The sequence below is a fragment of the Acinonyx jubatus genome, chromosome B4, assembly GCF_027475565.1.
Source record: "Acinonyx jubatus isolate Ajub_Pintada_27869175 chromosome B4, VMU_Ajub_asm_v1.0, whole genome shotgun sequence".
NCBI classification, from domain to species: domain Eukaryota; kingdom Metazoa; phylum Chordata; class Mammalia; order Carnivora; family Felidae; genus Acinonyx; species Acinonyx jubatus.
The window spans coordinates 75,861,813-75,880,444 of NC_069387.1; the positions used below are offsets into that span (position 1 = coordinate 75,861,813).

The 18,632-nt window shown below is 40.2% G+C and overlaps 1 protein-coding gene across 6 annotated transcripts in view; it reads left to right on the plus strand.

Moving 5' to 3' along the window:
• DIP2B (disco interacting protein 2 homolog B) overlaps positions 1 to 18,632 on the plus strand; it is a 223,170-nt gene that overhangs the window by 179,338 nt on the left and 25,200 nt on the right. For all 6 annotated transcript variants that reach the window (XM_027036124.2, XM_027036125.2, XM_053226223.1 and 3 more), the window contains 7 exons: positions 475 to 611; positions 3,643 to 3,723; positions 6,888 to 7,015; positions 8,854 to 8,968; positions 12,516 to 12,717; positions 17,386 to 17,495; positions 17,618 to 17,698. In XM_027036124.2, coding sequence (XP_026891925.1) covers positions 475 to 611; positions 3,643 to 3,723; positions 6,888 to 7,015; positions 8,854 to 8,968; positions 12,516 to 12,717; positions 17,386 to 17,495; positions 17,618 to 17,698 — 854 coding nt within the window. The remainder of the gene's footprint in view (positions 1 to 474; positions 612 to 3,642; positions 3,724 to 6,887; positions 7,016 to 8,853; positions 8,969 to 12,515; positions 12,718 to 17,385; positions 17,496 to 17,617; positions 17,699 to 18,632) is intronic.

The following is an 18,632-nucleotide window of genomic DNA, read 5'->3' on the forward strand; positions in this document are numbered from 1 at the left end:
TCATTATGAATGATTCCATTACAGTTGTTCATATGGAAAGCTTAAGTACTGAGTTGCACTAAAGTTGTCTGGTTTTCACCGTAATTGCCAAGACATTGGGACTGGCAGAAAGTTAGAGCTCAGTGCTCCCGTGAGTGTTTGAGTTTGATTTGCCCAAGGGTAAATTAATTTCACCTGTTTCTTTGGACACTGTAGTCATTTTTAACATGTTACTGTCTTGGAAAGCGGTGGTCTGCATCTGTCGTAGTTTTATTTGCTGAATTTTAAAAATAACTTGTTTATCATCGGGACTAAAAGATGGGAGTTCAGATATACCTATGTAGTATCAGGTCTATTTTTGACATTCTTGTTTGGCATTCTTACTTAATTCCGTTCAGTAAATGCAAAACTTTCCTGGGCTCAGAAGGATGAGGCTGTTATTTTACAAAGGTTTTCCAGAATCTCTGTCTCTTAACTGTATTTTCTGCACCCTAGGGATGATGTGCATTGTGAGACCCGATGGACCTCCCCAACTCTGCAAAACAGATGAAATTGGAGAGATCTGTGTCAGCTCTAGAACAGGAGGCATGATGTACTTTGGGCTTGCTGGTGTGACAAAAAATACATTTGAGGTACATGATATTAAATTTGGGGGGGAACTTATCTAGTGAGGTCAGGGTGTCACTAGGTCAAATGACCTGGCCGATGGGAAACAGCACAATATAGCAGCTGAGAAAATGTATTCCGGAGCTAGGCTGCCTCAGTTCAAATCCTAAGTCCGCCACTTACTCGCTGACCTTGGAGGAGTTGCTTAACCTCTCTGTGCCTTAATTTCCTTATCTTTAAAATGTGAGGAACCATAGTACATACCTCATAGCATTGTTGTGAGGACTAAATGAGTTAATGTTTGTTTGTTTGTTTTTAACATTCATTTATTATTGAGACACAGAGAGAGACAGAGCATGAGCATGGGAGGGGCAGAGAAAGGGGAGACACAGAATCGGAAGCAGGCTCCAGGCTCCAAACTGTCAGCACAGAGCCCAACATGGGGCTTGAACTCGGAAACCGCGAGATCATGACCCGAGCCGAAGTCGGATGCTTAACCGACTGAGCCACCCAGGCACCCCAACGAGTTAATGTTTGTAAAGTGCTTAGAACACCCCTGGTGCACAAGAATTACTGTTTATCTGTTACATAAATGAAGAGTAAAAGGCCTCATAAAAGTTCACTCTGGTGAATATGCCATACTTTGAGTTTCATAAGCCCCAAAATTTAATTTTAAGAGTACAGTGACAGCAGATCCATCTCTCCAGAGTAGACTCAAGTTAGCTGAGCCTATGAGGACTGATGCCAACCAGAACACCAAGTTACTGATGAAAAACTGTCCTGTCACAGGGGCAGGTTGCACCCATTATTCAGTCTTTCATTCAACACATGTTTACTGAGCACCTTCTGTGTGTCCCAGCAGTATTCTAGATGCTTGGTACCTCAGGAAAACAAACAGAGCTCCTCAAATAACTCATGTTCTAGTGAAACCAGCACATTGTTTTCCTGCGGACAGTTCTGAGTGTAAAGACTAACAGTAATGAAAGTTTGCCTAGTGAGGCTGGAAATCAGAACAGGCATAAGGAATTATCTATATTTCCTAATTGGGATTAACCTGCCACAGGGTAGCTTTTAGGGAACAGAAAAGTCCATCTTATGGGCCATGATATTATGACCAACTGCCAATTTTCAGTTCTTTGAGCTTCCTTTTTCTATACTTGACTCTCAGTCTCAGTATGGGAGGGCATATCTATCTACCATACCATTATTGGTACATACCATTACATAATTATGTTGTAATAGACCTGACAGGAGAGTATTACCTATATGAATAGTGTGGTAACTGGAAAAGGTGAAGAGCTCCTGGGCTGTCCATCATCTGTTTACACAGCCTAGAATCGTGTAAATTATTAAATGTCTGTCTGTTGTGACCATCCTTGCATCATCAGTAACACTATTACATTCTTGACCTTCCTTCAGAAGTTGCGATCCACTCACCTCAATAAGAGTGGGCATTGATAAACTCTTAAAGCACGCGTTTACCGCCAGTAACTTTGCTCTCACAAGTGACTAATTACTTGCGCTGTCTATACATTTCACTAATTTAAATGTCACCCTAAAAGAAAAAAAAAAAATCTCACCCTACTCTTCTTCTTTTTAAATGCTTGGACTACATATGTTTCCAATATCTGAATTTTTCATCATTCCATTTTCCTTACTATAAACAAGATCCTCAAGCAGTGTTTGAAGACACCGATAGTATTTTATTACATTGCCTTTCCGATAAGAGCAACTGCCTAGCCAAAATTCTCAGATTTTAATATCAAACTGCCAGGTCCATAGTGATGAAGGGATTCTGAAATCTGCAGTATAAATTTAACGATAGGGAAGTAGAATAAAAATCCTAACCAAAAAAGGAGAAAACAATTGCCTTTTGTTTGGGTTTGTTTTGGGTTTTTTTTTTTTGTTTTTTTTTGTTTTGTTTTGCAAATTGAAGTTTCTAGTGTTTTCTTACTGGATTTTCTATTTAAATCTTGAGAGAGTTTTCCAGTGCGGTTAACCTTTCACTGGGACAGAAGACCTAGTAATGACTACAAAACGAAGCAAAGTGTATCTTTAAAAATAAGCTGCTGGTGAGAAAAACTTCAAAGAGCTCATGCCTTTTGTACAAATACACCGAGATCTGTACAGCAATATTCAGTAAAGCACATTTATAACAGTAAAATTAGATGGCCTTCCTCACCGGAAAGACGGCTTACATTCTAATAGTACTAATTCTTGTAGTTTCCTGAGTACCGATTCTGAGCCAAACACTGTGCTTATGCCTGCAAATCTGTTTACGTTCCCTGAATCTTTACCCTAAACCTGTGAGAGGCATTGGGAGCTCTGTTTTAATGGCCAAAGACACTGAGGCTTCGAGAAGTCCAGGAACTTACTAGTCAGTGGCAGAGCCAGAAGTTGAACTTTCATCGGACTCCAAGGGCTGTTCTGTCTTGTCCCCCATGCGATGATATGTTGCAGGACTGTTGAACAAAGGAGCTAGAGCAACTGTCACCAACTTTCAGAGATATCCCAAATACATATGTTATGTGAAAAATATATAGTATGTGAAAAAGCAGGTTGTGAAACAGTATATGTAATAGGATTCTTTTTTTTTTTAATAAATTCTTACTACATTAATACATGCGTGTAAAAAAAGTCTGAGAGATATACAGCAGATTGTAAATGTTTCTTTCTTAAAGGGGTGGGGATACTGAAGTCATTATTTATATAATTTTAATTTTTCAATAAGCATATATTACTATTATAATTTTTCTAAGACATTTTAAAAATTAAATACAGGACGCCTGGGTGGCTTATTTGGTTACACATCCAACTTTGGCTCAGGTCATGACTCGTGGATCATGGGTTTCAGCCCCGTGTGGGGCTCTGTGCTGACAGCTCAGAGCCTGGAGTCTGTTTCGGACTCTGTGTCTCCCTCTCTCTCTCTATCCCTCCCCCACTCATTCTCTGTCTCTCTCTCAAAAAATAAACATTCAAAACAATTTTTTTATAAAATAAAAATCAAATACATATTTTAAGAAAAAGCTAAGATTTTCACTGCTTTCTATCTTTTAGGTAATTCCAGTCAATTCTGCAGGCTCTCCTGTTGGGGACGTCCCCTTCATCCGGTCAGGATTACTGGGGTTTGTAGGGCCGGTAAGTGATGCATTCATGTTTGTTTTGGTGTATCTGATCCAGGTATTTAGACTTTACAAGGTTTTCGTCACAAAACAGAACAAATTCAGATTAGTTCAGAAGTGTTAAAGAGTGTTACAGAGTGGTTTCTGTAAGAATGTCATAAACTCACCTAATGTTTATTGCTTTCATTACCCACATTCACTTGGCTCCTTTAAGCTGAGATATTTTTTATTTTCAAAAATTCTTTTCATTTAGTCTTGCTGCATTTCTTTGATTTGATTTGTATGTTTCACTGAGTTAGAAGAGCGCTAAAAAAAAGTTACCTTCAATAGCAAAGGGAATGACACCTGAGAGGCTCATTTGGTTAAGCATCTGACTTTGGCTCAGGTCATGATCTCACGGTTCATGAACTTGAGCCCCATATTGGGCTCTCCTCTCTCAGCGCAGAGCCCACTTCAAATCCTCTGTCTCCCTCTCCCTTTGCCCCTCCCCAGCACGCTCTCTCTCTTAAAAATAAATAAATATTTAAAAAAAATTTTTTAAATAGCAAAGGGAAGTCATAATAGTGTGCAAAGCATTTTCATACAAATTATCGGCACTATACCATGTATAATAATAAATTTTTCAAATATTAACGGTTTGTTTTCCAGCAAATGGTATTCACAGGCACTGGGTTCACGGAGACCATTAAGATACAAAGTCTGTTCTCAGAGAGTTAACAGTTTTGTGAGCCCACAAAGAAGGCAGAGAGCCAGATTATGAAGGGTTTTGCATGATGTTGTGGGAAGTTTGGGTTGTGTTTTGTAAGTAACAGACATTTTTGGTCATAGTTAAACCCATATGTCTCCATCTACCTCTCTTTTACCTCCCTACTCTTTCATCTCCTCTTACCAGCTCAAGTTACATAAGAAAAGACCTCATTTTACTTCTTCCCCACCATTTATGGGGGCAGGGGGTGTGAGGGCATGCCACTAAGACGATTGCTATCCTAGAAAGAGAAGTCTGTACCTACTGTCTTAACTAATCCTGTCAGCACCAAAAAATTCTCTGAAACCTAGCTCCTTTTAAAGCTTACCTCTCCACGACTGAAGTCCAAGATGGAGCTGCAGGATCCCATCTGCATTCCAGAAAACGGGACAGGGGAAAGAGTGTATCCCACCATCTCTTAAGGAAGATTTCCTGAAGCTACTGAGCAACATGTCATATCTTTTTTTTTTTTCTTTTTTTTTACATCCAAATTAGTTAGCATATAGTGCAACAATGATTTCAGGAGTAGATTCCTTAGTGCCCCTTACCCATTTAGCCCATCCCCCCTCCCACAACCCCTCCAGTAACCCTTAGTTTGTTCTTCATATTTATGAGTCTCTTATGTTTTGTCCCCCTCCCTGTTTTTATATTATTTTTCTTTCCCTTCCCTTGTGTTCATCTGTTTTAGTCCTATCTTTAGTCCTATCTTAAAGTCCTCATATGAGTGAAGTCATATGATATGTGTCTTTCTCTAATTTCACTTAGCATAATACCCTCTAGTTCCATCCACGTAGTTGCAAATGGCAAGATTTCATTCTTTTTGATTGCCAAGTAATACTCCATTGTATATATATACCACATTTCCTTTATCCATTCATCCATCAATGGACATTTGGGCTCTTTCCATACTTTGGCTATTGTTGATAGTGCTGCTATAAACAAGGGGGTGCATGTGTTCCTTCGAAACAGCACACCTGTACCCCTTGGATAAATGCCTAGTAGTGCAATTGCTGGGTCATAGGGTAGTTCTCTTTTTAATTTTTTGAGAAACCTCCATACTGTTATCCAGAATGGCTGCACTGGCTTGCCTTCCCACCAACAATGCAAAAGACATCCTCTTTGTCCGCATCCTCGCCAACATCTGTTGTTGCCTGAGTTGTTAATGTTAGCCATTCTGACAGGTGCAACACCTTTTATCTGAACCGGTCTGAACTAGTCCCGTGGCCACACTTAACTGCAAGGGGGCGCTGAAATGCAATCTTTATTTTGGTCACCCATGCCCAGCTAAAAATTCTACTGCAGTGAAAGAAATGGAGAAATGGACAGAGCAGTGTCTGTCTCATTCTCTTATGTCCACCATAGCACTTTTCAGACTGTGTTGGAAATGGCTGGTTCTTTCCTGTCTTCACAGATTAGCCTGTGGTTTCTTGAGTCTAGAAGTTCTATCTTACTTACATAACCCAGTCAGCATATGGCACTACATTGCGCTCAATAAATCACTAAGTGACATTCACGTAGAGATGACTACTAGATAATTGAATATGTATAAATTGTCCAGTAAATTTAGGACTTGTGTAATGAATGGAAAAGTCAATTTATTGCAAATGGGTCTAGGAGAATTTTTGAGAAGTATTATTTGTACAGTGATGTCTTTAGGGCATTGACAGCAACATTTCCTGCAGGTATGTTATCTTCTTGGAGAGACTCCTATAGTGTTTCTCAGACCTTTCTTTATTAGCCTGTTTCTAATCTTGCCAGATGGAAACAGCATTACCCTTATAAATCTCGAACAGGTGTTCTCACATTCAGCTGTTTTCATCTCTTCCTAATTCCAGTATTAAATAAGTTAACAATTTTTTTCTTTGCATCCATCTCGTGAATAGGTACAAATGAACTAATACGACATAATCATGGCTGAGAAAATAAAATATGCTTGTGTGGAATCCTAGTTGCCTTCTTTCTTTTTTTTTTTTTTTTAATGTTTATTTGTTTTTGAGACGGAGAGAGACAGAGCATGAATGGGGGAGGGTCAGAGAGAGAGGGAGACACAGAATCCGAAGCAGGCTCCAGGCTCTGAGCTGTCAGCACAGAACCCGACACGGGGCTCAAACTCACGGACCGTGAGATCATGACCTGAGCCGAAGTCGGACGCTTAACTGACTGAGCCACCCAGGCGCCCCAATCCTAGTTGCTTTTTTATAAAATTCCTCCCTAAGAATAAATATAAACAAATTCTTTTCTTATATACTGTAATTTTTGTAAAATGCTATAGATTCCTCCTCTGATCTCTGAGATATGAAACACTTTCTTAGAATCCATAAAATACAGTGTTGTTTTCTTACATTTTTGATGAACTATATTTCAAAGCAGAAAGTAAAATACCTGTTTTGCTATTTAAATAATGGAAATCAAGGTAAATTTTTATTACCTTTCAGGGCAGTTTGGTGTTCGTGGTTGGAAAAATGGATGGGTTACTGATGGTTAGTGGTCGAAGACATAATGCTGATGACATTGTTGCTACTGGATTGGCTGTTGAATCAATAAAGACTGTTTATAGAGGAAGGTGAGTAGTACAAAATTCAGATGTTAGCACTTGCAGTGGAATCTAAATGTATCTTTACAGGGTAATTTGAGTTGTATTCTGTAGAGTAAGTGATTGGGGGTTTTTTTGGTTAAGCATAGCAGGAATTGGGCTTTAAATATTTATCTCAACATGGCTGGGTTTGGCTGAAATTGAGAGGAATAAGATATAACCATATCCTGTATTTCAGTTTTTAATTATTACTATTTGTTGAATACTGAGGAGAATTCTAAAACGTTGAACTTCTTACATTCCATCAATATAGAAGTAGTGCCATTCAGACCATCATCTAAGATAGATGCTACTTTGTAGGAATTTTACATCTGAGAACTGTTTCTCTTATAACTCATCTCTAAATTGTTATAACATTTTAACACAGAGATTGACATAGTACCTAAGTGCTAATTTCAAATTCCATGGATAAAGTCAACTACAAACCCTCTTTTCTTTGCTTATTAATACAAGGAAAGATATTTGGTACATACTTGAGTAGTTGATGTCTATCCAGTAGTTTATTTACAATCATGGATATGTATCCTTAAAGCATTCCTGGTATCCCTTTAGTTTTTTAAGAAGTAGGAAAAACTAATGAAACCAGTAGATAACCAGTTCCTAAAACGTGTAGTGTTTATAATAACGTGGCTTCCTCTGAGATGTAAACTCCGTGGGGCACTCGACCTTCTGTCTTTGGTCACCGTTATATCCCCGGCACTCAGCACAGCGCCTGGCACACGGTAGGTATTCAATGAATATGTGTGGAAGGAAGGAAGGAAGGAAGGAAGGAAGGAAGGAAGGAAGGCAGGCAGGCAGGCAGGGAGGGAGGGAGATGGTCCCGCGTGCTGGCACATTCAGCTCTCGGGTGACTTCCCGTTCTTTCATGCATCCTTTCAACAGATATTTATTGGGTGCCAACCGTGTGCCACTATCATGCATGCTCAGAGTGTGGCATGTGGCAGTGAACAAAACAGGCTAGGTTTCTGCCCTTGTGAAGCTCACGTTCTCACTGCAGGAAACCGAGAGTAACTACAAAGTCAGGGACAGAGAGAACATGTGAGATGGTGATAAGGGCCATGTAGAAAGAACACCCTGGGGGTGGGAGTGCGCTCGCTGGTTTCTCTAGGGTGGTCTGGGAATGCCTCGCTAGTAAGGGGACGTTCGAGCGGAGACCTCACTCAGAACATCCCCCTCCCCTCAGCCTGCCAGGTCCCCCTGCCTGCCCTGGCCTGGCTCTGACCTCTCCCCACCACTCTCTGCTTACCACTCTGCTCCAGGCACACTGGCCTTCTTGCTGTTCCTCAAACCTGCCAAGCTCGTTCCTACCTCAGAACCTTTTCGCTTTCCGTTCCTTCTGCCCGGAAACCTCTTCCTCCAGATCTTCGCATGGCTCGCGTCCTCACTTCACTCAGGTCTCTGCTCCAGTGTCCGCTCCTCAGGGAGGCGCTCCCCAACCACCCTGCCTTCAGGAGCGCAGCCGCCCCGCATACCGCTCTGCCCCTCGCCCTGCCTTGCCTTTCTTCCTGGTGTAATACGACATGATGTTATTTTTATATTTATTTGTTCTGTCTCTGACATGCAAGCTCCATGAAGACAGGGACTTTGTCTTGCTTACCACTGCATCCCAACGTTCGTGCCGGTGGTGCTTACTAGTACATGTTTTTTGAGTCCTCATTTTGATGGTAATGACTGTGGCATTTTCTTTTCGAAACCACTCGTTTCTGGGTAGTGTGGTGGGGACAACTCCTCTTTGTAACTCCAACTGAGCAAAGCAAATAGGACTGGTTGTGAAGGGAGTGCTGATGTGTTTGATCTGTCTCTCTTAGAATTGCTGTGTTTTCTGTGTCTGTATTTTATGATGAGCGCATCGTGGTGGTTGCGGAACAAAGACCCGACGCCTCAGAGGAAGACAGTTTCCAGTGGATGAGCCGTGTGCTGCAGGTGAGCGCGCCTGGGGTTATTTGTCGGAGCAGGTTGGCTTTGTTGTCAGAGGTGGTGGCAGCCACTGATGAAGCCTCCTCTTTGTTGGGCCAGTCATGCCACTGTATTTCTTCTTGCCAGTAACTGCTCAGATATTCTGGGTACTGTTAGCAAAGTAATATAATCGGTACCATTTCTCCCTCCGGACTACATAGGATTTTCCTGCTCAGGTTGCCAAGAACAATTGAATTGACCTGCCTCAGCAAATTCTCTCACTTTTTTTGTTCCTGAGTGTTCACTGCCCGTGAAAGTTTAAACTGACCGCATGTGCAGTACATCTTTGACAGAAATCAATCCACTTGTCAACAACATGTGTGTAACCTGGTGCCTAGTGTGCAGGGATCCCAGCAAACGTAAGATGTCATTTTTGCTCTGAAGGAGCTTGCCTGTGGAGTTAGAGAGCTGGAGAAGGAGAAGATCTGGGCTCCATGTAAGGGATATGTCACTAGTAGTTGGGGGCGGCGGGGGGAGAGTGGGTAGGAGGCGTAGAATGATGAAAAGAGCCTAGTCCTCAGTTTGAAATTACAGCCTTTGAATCCCAGCACCTCTCCGTACCAGATATGCACCTTTAGGCAAGTTACTTAACCTCACTGAGTTTATTTCTCAACCCATAAAGTGGGGCTAAAACGATCTTACGGAGCTGTGGGAAGTATTAAATGAGATCATTATTTGAAGTATACTGTGTGCATTCAGTAAATAACAATAGTGATTATTATTAACATCAAAAGTAATCGTAAGCGGAATCTCCAATAAGGAGTTTAGAGAGACCCACTATTTTCAGTAACTTTCCCTTTCATTCCACAGTTATTGTTTGCTGCATCAGCCATGGTCAAAGGCCCGTGAAGGCTGGAACCCCCTCTCCTGATAGTCATGCTAGCACATCAACATAGTATAGGCCCAGCAAATATTTGTTGGATAAATGTATGATCCAAAGAAAACATGGACTGTCCTTCACAAAGAAAATTCTATGTTATTTTAAGTGTTCCCAACATCTATAAACTTGTCTACTTGGGGCGTTTAGATGTATTCACTGCCAGTTAGTAGTCATGTTGTAGAAATAATGCAAGCCTGAGATGAGTGATAGGGCTAGATAACTTTTAAGATTTCTTTTTATTCTCGAGGTCTGTGGTTCTGAATTATCAGCTGGCAGAGCGTAGGCTGTTTGTAGTGACAAGACAAGAAAGAAAATCTACTGAGGATGGGATGGACAGAAAAGACTATGAAGAGTAGGGGTGGCCTGATCTCTGAAAGATGGCTGAGAATCAGACTTGCATAGAGAGTGTTTTTCATATCATTCATGTTTTCAAATAAACAAAATGTTTATTTCATTCAGAATAAATTGTGAGGCATAATGGTAGAATGTTGTGATGAATTAGATGTTTTTTCCCTATGATAGGAAATTGCCCAAGGTATTTCTTACTTTTCCCTGGAAAGCAAGTATAGGAATTATATGCAGGAATTATTGCAAAATTACATGCTAAGTTACTAATCCAAATTCTTGTAAAAGTCATTCAGGGTCTCATTTGGTCATGGAATAAAAGGGCATTATTTCCCTAGTCTCCATAGCTTCTCAGCCTAGAGCATTTGGAGCTATACAAGAAAGGTAAGGACGCCGTATGTTCTGGTAGATGAGAGAGCCCAGAGGTTAACTCCAGATCTATGTATAATATGAACTAAATACTTAACTCAGCACCTTTTAAAGAAAGTAGTCAATAGATAACTTGCCAGATGGTGTATTTTCAGTGAGGAATCTAGGCTATATGTAATAACATTTGCTAACTCTCTGTATATTCTTAAACCCAGAGACGTAGGAACCCTGCCAGACTTTCTGTTTCCCAGTTGTCTCTGTTGATTAGTAGGATACTCTGAGGAATATGATATTCATGTTTATTCCTTTCTCCTATTAAGTTGTTTTAATAAAAGGCCTTGTCTGTCTTTTATGACTGTTGGTCCATTCTTCTGAGGCTGTATCTTATTTTCAGAAAGACTTATGAGTGATACAGTAGAGTTCTCTTGGCTGGTATGTTTGGAACCGGTATTAATAGTTGGTCAGTTTCATTATTGTTTTTTTGAGAGGAAGAGCGTGTACAAGCATGCACATGCGAGGGGGAGGGGCAGAGGGAGAGGGAGAATCTTAAGCAGGCTCCACGCCCAGTGCGTTTTAAAAGGTGGTTGAAGCAGAGAATCATAAAAATGAGAAATTCTTCAAGTATTAAATTTTAACCCAAAACATACATATCCTCCTTCATTTGATAGAGAGTAGCATGAATATGCATACACCAGTTTGCATTCCAGTCAACCTTCTTCCATAAACCACATCACATTGCATGGTTTTGGTTTCTGTTTTCATTTGTTAGACTAGAATGCAAGTATGTGCAAAGGGGCTAGAATACATAATCTTTTAGAATTAACTTGTGTCTATCAACAGTAGTTTTTTAGGAGCTTACCTTCAGTGAGTCTTTCCAAAGCGTAATTCTCTCTGTCCTTTTATGCTCAGTTTTATCAATTGATAGAATAGTTAAATTATGTGAACACAGGAACAAGCACAAACATAAAAGGTGTAGAAGCAAGCCAGCTGATGCTCAGCGAGGGCACAGGTGCATGGCTGGGAGCAGAAGTGCACTGAGGAGGCCAGTGGCCTCTGGGGTTCAGTGTGTAGTAGCCTCACCCCATTGTTTTGCAGATGGGATTCTGGGTAACTTTGTGAACCATTTAAGCAGGGGCCCACTTCCAGTGCTTCTCATGTCCATAATAAAAATACTCTGCCTCTGGGGCGCCTGGGTGGCTCAGTCGGTTAAGCAAGCATCTGACTTCAGCTCAGGTCATGATCTCACAGTCCGTGAGTTCGAGCCCCGCGTCGGGCTCTGTGCTGACAGCTCAGAGCCTGGAGCCTGTTTCAGATTCTGTGTCTCCCTCTCTTTCTGCCCCCTCCCCCGCTCATACTCTGTCTCTGTCTCTCTCGAAAATAAATAAAAACATTTAAAAAAAAATTTAAAAAAAATACTCTGCCTCTATTGAACTGAGCTATGTTGTATATTAAAAGAATCAAATCGGGTGCCCGGCTGGCTTAGTCAGAGGGGTGCGCAACTCTTGATCTCAGTGCTGTGAGTTCAAGCCCCATGTTAAGCGCAGAGAGTACTTAAAAATAAACTCTTAAATAACGTAACATAACGTAACGTAACGTAACGTAACATAACCAACACAAATTTCTAGGTGTTGGACATTATCCAAGAGAGAACATACTGAGGCTTACAAATCAGTATCCACTTCTGTCCATTTAGATCGTACCTTACCCCTCTTCTGTTGATTGCTGCCGTTGCTGAAAGAATTCGGTAACTTCAAGTGTATGAGATCTTAATAATCTAGCAGATTCTAGACCTAGAATGGATTCTAGACCCAGAATGGATAGAAAAGGAAAAATCCTAGAGTAGAATAATGGATTATTTTAGGAGGATGTCAAATGTAGTAAAATTAATCTCACTGAATATTTTTCTTTGTATCTTTCTAGGCAATCGATAGCATTCATCAAGTGGGGGTTTATTGTCTCGCTCTGGTGCCTGCCAATACATTGCCAAAAACTCCACTGGGAGGGATCCATATATCTCAGACGAAACAGCTCTTTCTGGAGGGATCTCTACATCCTTGCAATATCCTCATGTGCCCACATACATGTGTGACCAATTTGCCAAAACCCCGGCAAAAGCAACCAGGTAATATGCTAGCTTTGAAAACATCATATTAAAATTAGAACTTCAAGAAGCTGACTTTTTTCAGCGTGATTCTTTCTCTAGATTTGGACTTTACAAAGACTAGTAACACAAGAATAGCATTAGATGACCAAAAGCAGGGAGGATTGAGAACCTGCAGAATAGCCTTCTCTGACTTTATTCCTGGCTTCCTCTTCTGAGTAATTCTCAGTAGCGTGCCTCCATGTCCCCTGGATGTATAAAGGATGGGGTCAAGATGATCAAAACAAGGGACTGGAATAAAACAAGTTCTATAAGAGAAGGTTCTGATAATAATAAGAATAGCTAGTATTTATTGAGTGTTCAGCAAAAGCCAAATACAGATTAAGCATTGGACATACGTGATCCTGAAGTGTTAGCCCCGAGCTGTGGAAAATAAAGTTCAGAAAAGTTAAGAATTGTGCTCAAAGACATGTAGCTAGTTAATGGCAGAGCTGAGACTCACACCAGTTGTGACTCTAAAATCCACACTCTGAATCACTGTTATACTGCCTTTCCATTGGGAATCACTTGCCTAGAGTCATCCCATATTCCTTTTAAGCTTTAGGGGTCTGATTTAGGCCTATAATACCTGTAAGGAGCAAGATAACTTAATTTTGAAATTTTGTGGATTGTAAGCACAAGATAAATAATGCATTTTGCATTTGCCATATTCCTGTGAATTCAAGATGCAAGTAAGTATGTGTGAATTGCCATATGGAAAATAATCCATTTCACCTTTTTGCCTACTTTCTGAGGTTAAAGGGCTGAGTAGGAGGCTAAAGGAAGGAGTAATTGATTGGTGGTCAGTCATGTTGAAATATCTGTTCACCCAACATGAAATCATTAGGTTTTAATGCTATTTTATTTTAATGGAGAAGTTAATAAAAGGATCCTAGTTTCCTGAATGCCTGAAAACAATCAAGAGGCAAAAAATCTGGCCTTTACAGAACCCGCCACCACCACCCACTCACCCACTTGCACGTGCGTGCACACATAGACAAACAGAGTGTACATCAGCAGCATGTTGGGCTCCAGATATGTTGGGGAGAGAGAAGGTAGTGGGGAGTTTAGGAAGGGAAGGGTAAGTGTGGCAATTATATTTCTGTAGGACAGCTTTTGCTGAAAGGTAAACATGATGTACAATAATAAAATACAAGGTAAGCCACTTACTTTCTAGAACATTTTTATTCTAGACGTGATTCTACCATTATTAAAATGTTAACGTACTCTGCTCTACAATGGTTACTTCAGTCGTCCGGTGGCTGAAGATGATGTCCCAGTTGTTTATCTAGATATGATTGTCAGCTCATCAGCTAGCCTTATCTTAGTAACAGTAGGTATGGAGCTAAAGTATATATGGGTATTTACCAGTTTCTGCTTGTGGAAATAAGTTTCTGAACGTAACTCATCAAGAAATGTATAAAAAGTGCCTCTATGTTGCCTTCCCAAGCGTCTGGCAGATGCATAGAACACACAGCTCCTCACATCCTGGTTTACTGAAGTCCTACGTTCATTTGTCATAGGAGTAAAAGCCCATTTTTTTAAGTAGTTTTTAATGTGTTAAGTACCTTTTTTTAATTGAAATACAATTTAACATACAGTGTTATTATATTAGTTTGAAGTGTACAATATGATTCATCAGTTCTGTACATTACTCAGTGTTCGTAACAGTAAGTGTACTCTTAATTGTCAAATCCTGGTTTTTTTTTTTTAATTTGTTTAGTGTTTTATTTTTGAGAGAGAGAAAGACCGAGCATGAGCAGGGGAGGGGCAGAGAGAGACAGAGACACAGACACACACACAATCTGAAACAGGCTCCAGCCTCTGAGCTGTCAACACACAGCCCAGCCTGGTGCTCGAACTCACAAACTACGAAATCATGACCTGAGCTGAAGTCAGACATTTAACCAACTGAGCCACCCAGGTGCCCCTGTCAAATCCCATTTTAAAGAGCATTCAATCTAGGATTCTTTTAACAAAAACTTTATGTCATAGTAGATGTTTAAAAGTTGCCACCTAGAGGCACAGTAGGTGCTTAAAACATTGCTTTTGCTAGCCACATTTCAATCAACTTTATTAAATGATAAAACCTACATAAAAAATTTATTCTTAAGCCCCCAGAGGCATGGTATCTGCCTGTGTGATGAAAGCATTAGGTTTGGATGGAACAGAACTGTTCCATGTGTCTCCTCATCATGGGACCAGTAGCTACTGGGCCATATTTTTCTCAAGGCAGATGGCAAAAGCAAGATGGCAAGCCAAACCACACAAGCATATTTAAAGCTTCTGTTTGTGTCATGTCTCCTAACATGTCATTGTCCAAAACAAGTCAGACCATGTCCAGAGTCAGTGGAGCAGAGAGGTGTGCTCCTCTTATGTAATCACAGAAACAACAGGAAGGAAAGGAAGGATTATAAGAAAATAAAACAGTCTGCCACAGCCATCCCAGCATATCACCTCAGGGCCCGGTTGGGCCCCCTGACCTCCCGCCGTCATTCTTGCATTCCAGCTAAGTGGGGGGAACAAAGGCAAGGAAAATTTAGACATATTTTCTAGAAATTGTACATCTTATTTCCTCATATATTTTGTCTCCCACAAAAGAATGTAGTCTTGATTCCAGGCATTTACTTATCCAGCTTAAAGCTGGGGGGTCTGTTACTAAGGAAGAAGAGGAGAATAGATGTTGGGATTGATGACTAACAGCTTTGCCACAGGAAATACAATTTTGTGGAAAAAATCAGAAGGTGCATTTACAGGTATAGCAAGGTGTCAGCAGTTAGCCTTCTAGATGTTATTGCTGTTGGTTATTTTTCACTCTCTGTGATCCTTAGACTTAAGAAATGCACAAGAAGGACCTCAAGAAATTGCTGCTGAATTATTTTTTTGTTTTATATTACCCTGAAAAATTCACTTTTAAAAAGGTACACCTTGGGGTGCCTGGGTGGCTCAGTCGGTTAAGGTCCGACTTCAGCTCAGGTCATGATCTACAGTTCGTGAGTTTGAGCCCCACGTCTAACTCTGCTGACAGCTCAGAGCCTGGAGCCTGCTTCAGATTCTGTGTCTCCCTCTTGGCCCCTCCCCAGCTTGCACGCGCGCGCTCTCTCTCTCTCTCTCTCTCTCAAAAATAAATAAACATTAAAAAAAATTTTTTTAAAGGCACACCTTTATAACTTTTATAGTCTAATTTCAGGTTTGGGTAGCTAACACAGTCAGATACACTGTGAGTCCTTGTCTATATAAAAGGCTGTCTCCAATATGATCTATCTCTAACTAGTTACACTTCTTCTTAGGAAGGAGTTCTACTGAAAATTGCGGTAGACACTTTGTAGACAAAAATTGTTCAGCAGAGTGTTGGAGTACTTTATGCTTCTTGAGTTTTTTAATTTGATTTGAAAAAATTTTTTAACTTTTTGAAATAATTTCCCACTTAAAGTTGCCAAACAGTGCAGAAAATTCCCTAACATCCTTTATCCAAACTTCCCCAAGTATTTATTTAAAGTGTTTAAGTTTAGTGATTTTGTTTCAGCTGTTCCAATACATTTAGGATCAACAGAGCTGGGTAATAAAAAATATTTAATATGAATTCATATGTAGCATTAGCATTACTCAAAACTTAGCTGGCAGTAAGTTTTATTATCTTTTAGCCGTCTGCCTAGTTTAATACGATACAGTCTTCAAGTGACCATCAAAAAAGGCATACAGCATCCTAGCACTTTTTTCTTGAAGAGAGGGAGAGTTCTGCCTTTTTATTTGGAAGTGTCAAACCTATGGACAAGTTGAAAGAATACCACAGTGAACACCTATATACTCCCCCTTAGTGTCATCAATTGTTAACATTGCTTTACTGAACTCCTTGAAAATAAATTGCAGACATCACGACACTACACCCCTAAAAAGTTCAGTAATGTCATCTCCAAAGGAAAAAAAAAAAATTCTCCTAAAGTTTTCCTAATCAACCACAATGCCATTATCCTATTAAGATATTTAACCTTAATATAATGCTATCATCTAATAATACACAGTCTGTATCCAGAATTCTTCACTTGTTTATTATAGCAGATTTTTTAAAATTGAGTATCCAGTCAAGGTCATGCATTGCATCAGGCTGCCCTTTAACTTAGAAGTTCCTAGCCTTAGTTTCTCTTAAAGACATAGTTTTCGAAGAATCCAGGCCAGTTATCTTACAGAATGTCCCACAATCTGGATGTCCTTACTCACTCTTAATAAAGCACTTCTGAGATTCCTGAAGAACCCACTTATAGGGTCATACTGTGATTGGAGCTGATGAAATTATTTGTCAGTAGGAACCAGTGGAACCAACTGTCACCTGAGAGTAAATTCCCTTATACCCAAGATACAGGAGCCCACCTGCAACCTTGCAAATCCCAGTCTCTTCTCTGCTTCTGTTTTTTTCTAGCACTTCCTACTACCTGACGTTATTTATCTGTGTATGTATTTGTTGGTTGCCTTTCCCCACTAGAATACAAGCTGTTTGTCTTGTTTGCTGCTGTGTTCCCAGTGCCTAGAAGAATGCTCAGTCTATATTGTTGAGTGAATATTTGAAGTAGTTTGGGTCAGTCTGGAAATACTTCGGGAAGAATTTGTTTGAGTTACCATCTCCAGAGAGTTGATCTTTGCCTTTTCTTACAGGTGTAGGCCCTGCTTCTGTGATGGTTGGGAATCTGGTTGCTGGAAAACGCATAGCACAAGCTGCAGGAAGGGATCTTGGGCAAATTGAAGAGAATGACTTAGTGAGGAAGGTAAGTGTTCAGATGTGTTGATTTTTATAAACAAATGAAGGACAGGTGGTAGATGGAAGCTGCATTATCCAACTTTCACAGAATTACTGACCCTGATTCTTGTTTCTGTTTTACAACTTCAGCACCAATTTCTGGCCGAGATTTTACAGTGGCGAGCCCAGGCAACCCCTGACCATGTACTCTTCATGCTGTTAAATGCCAAGGTATTAAAAATTCAATTGCATATCTAATCAGATGAACATTGTGGTAGGATCTTAGGCACTCGTGATCTCTTTCATCAGAAAATTTCTATTGTCAACTCTCAGGGAGGAGTTACTGCTTCTTCCTTGTTTTGACATATGAGGATAAATTGTGCAATCACTTCAAGGTTGAAATGAGACCTCCTGCAGTGTTATTTAATGCTGGCTCTCCTTGTGTTACAGTCAAGTCGCCTTTATTCAGTTCCAACAGGAACAGTTGGACCAGCAATGCAGCTCCATGGATCTACAGATTATAGGATGCATTATGTCATGCCTTCTTTTACCCAGTTTGACTCTTAATTTTTTGACTTCCCCCAGGAAGAAAATGACTTTAGAGAAACATTTTCCAAAACAAGGTTATGTTTACTACATACTTAAACGATTTATTGCTAACAGATATAAAACAAATTGACGAGTATTCAAAAGTACATTTAACTCCTACTTTATAACAGATGGTTCATCAGAATATTATATTTTTTAAGTTACGCATTCTGTGGGAAGATGCTGATATTTGTTTTATGGCTGAATCTGAGGCTGAAATTACTGTGACCATGGCATATAACATTATGTGCCACCATAGGGGGAAGACTGGAGGGCCTATTGAAATCCCCTGGGGACTTATCTAAAGGGTCCCCTTCTGCCCAGACCCCCCTAGATTCTGATATATTTTATACAGTTTGTACAGAGATTATGTAGTGATAGGACTTAATGAGGGGGAATATGCTGTGCATCTTAATGAAAAGTCATTAAAAATCGTCAGAGCCATTGCTCTCTGGTAGAAAACTTTGGGATTTGCTTGCTCTGCCTCTGTGTGAAGTGGGTTTCCCTCCAATCACATGGATTCATTAGGGTCCTCATTTCAGTAAGAAGATGTCAATCCTGCCTACTTCCCCACTCC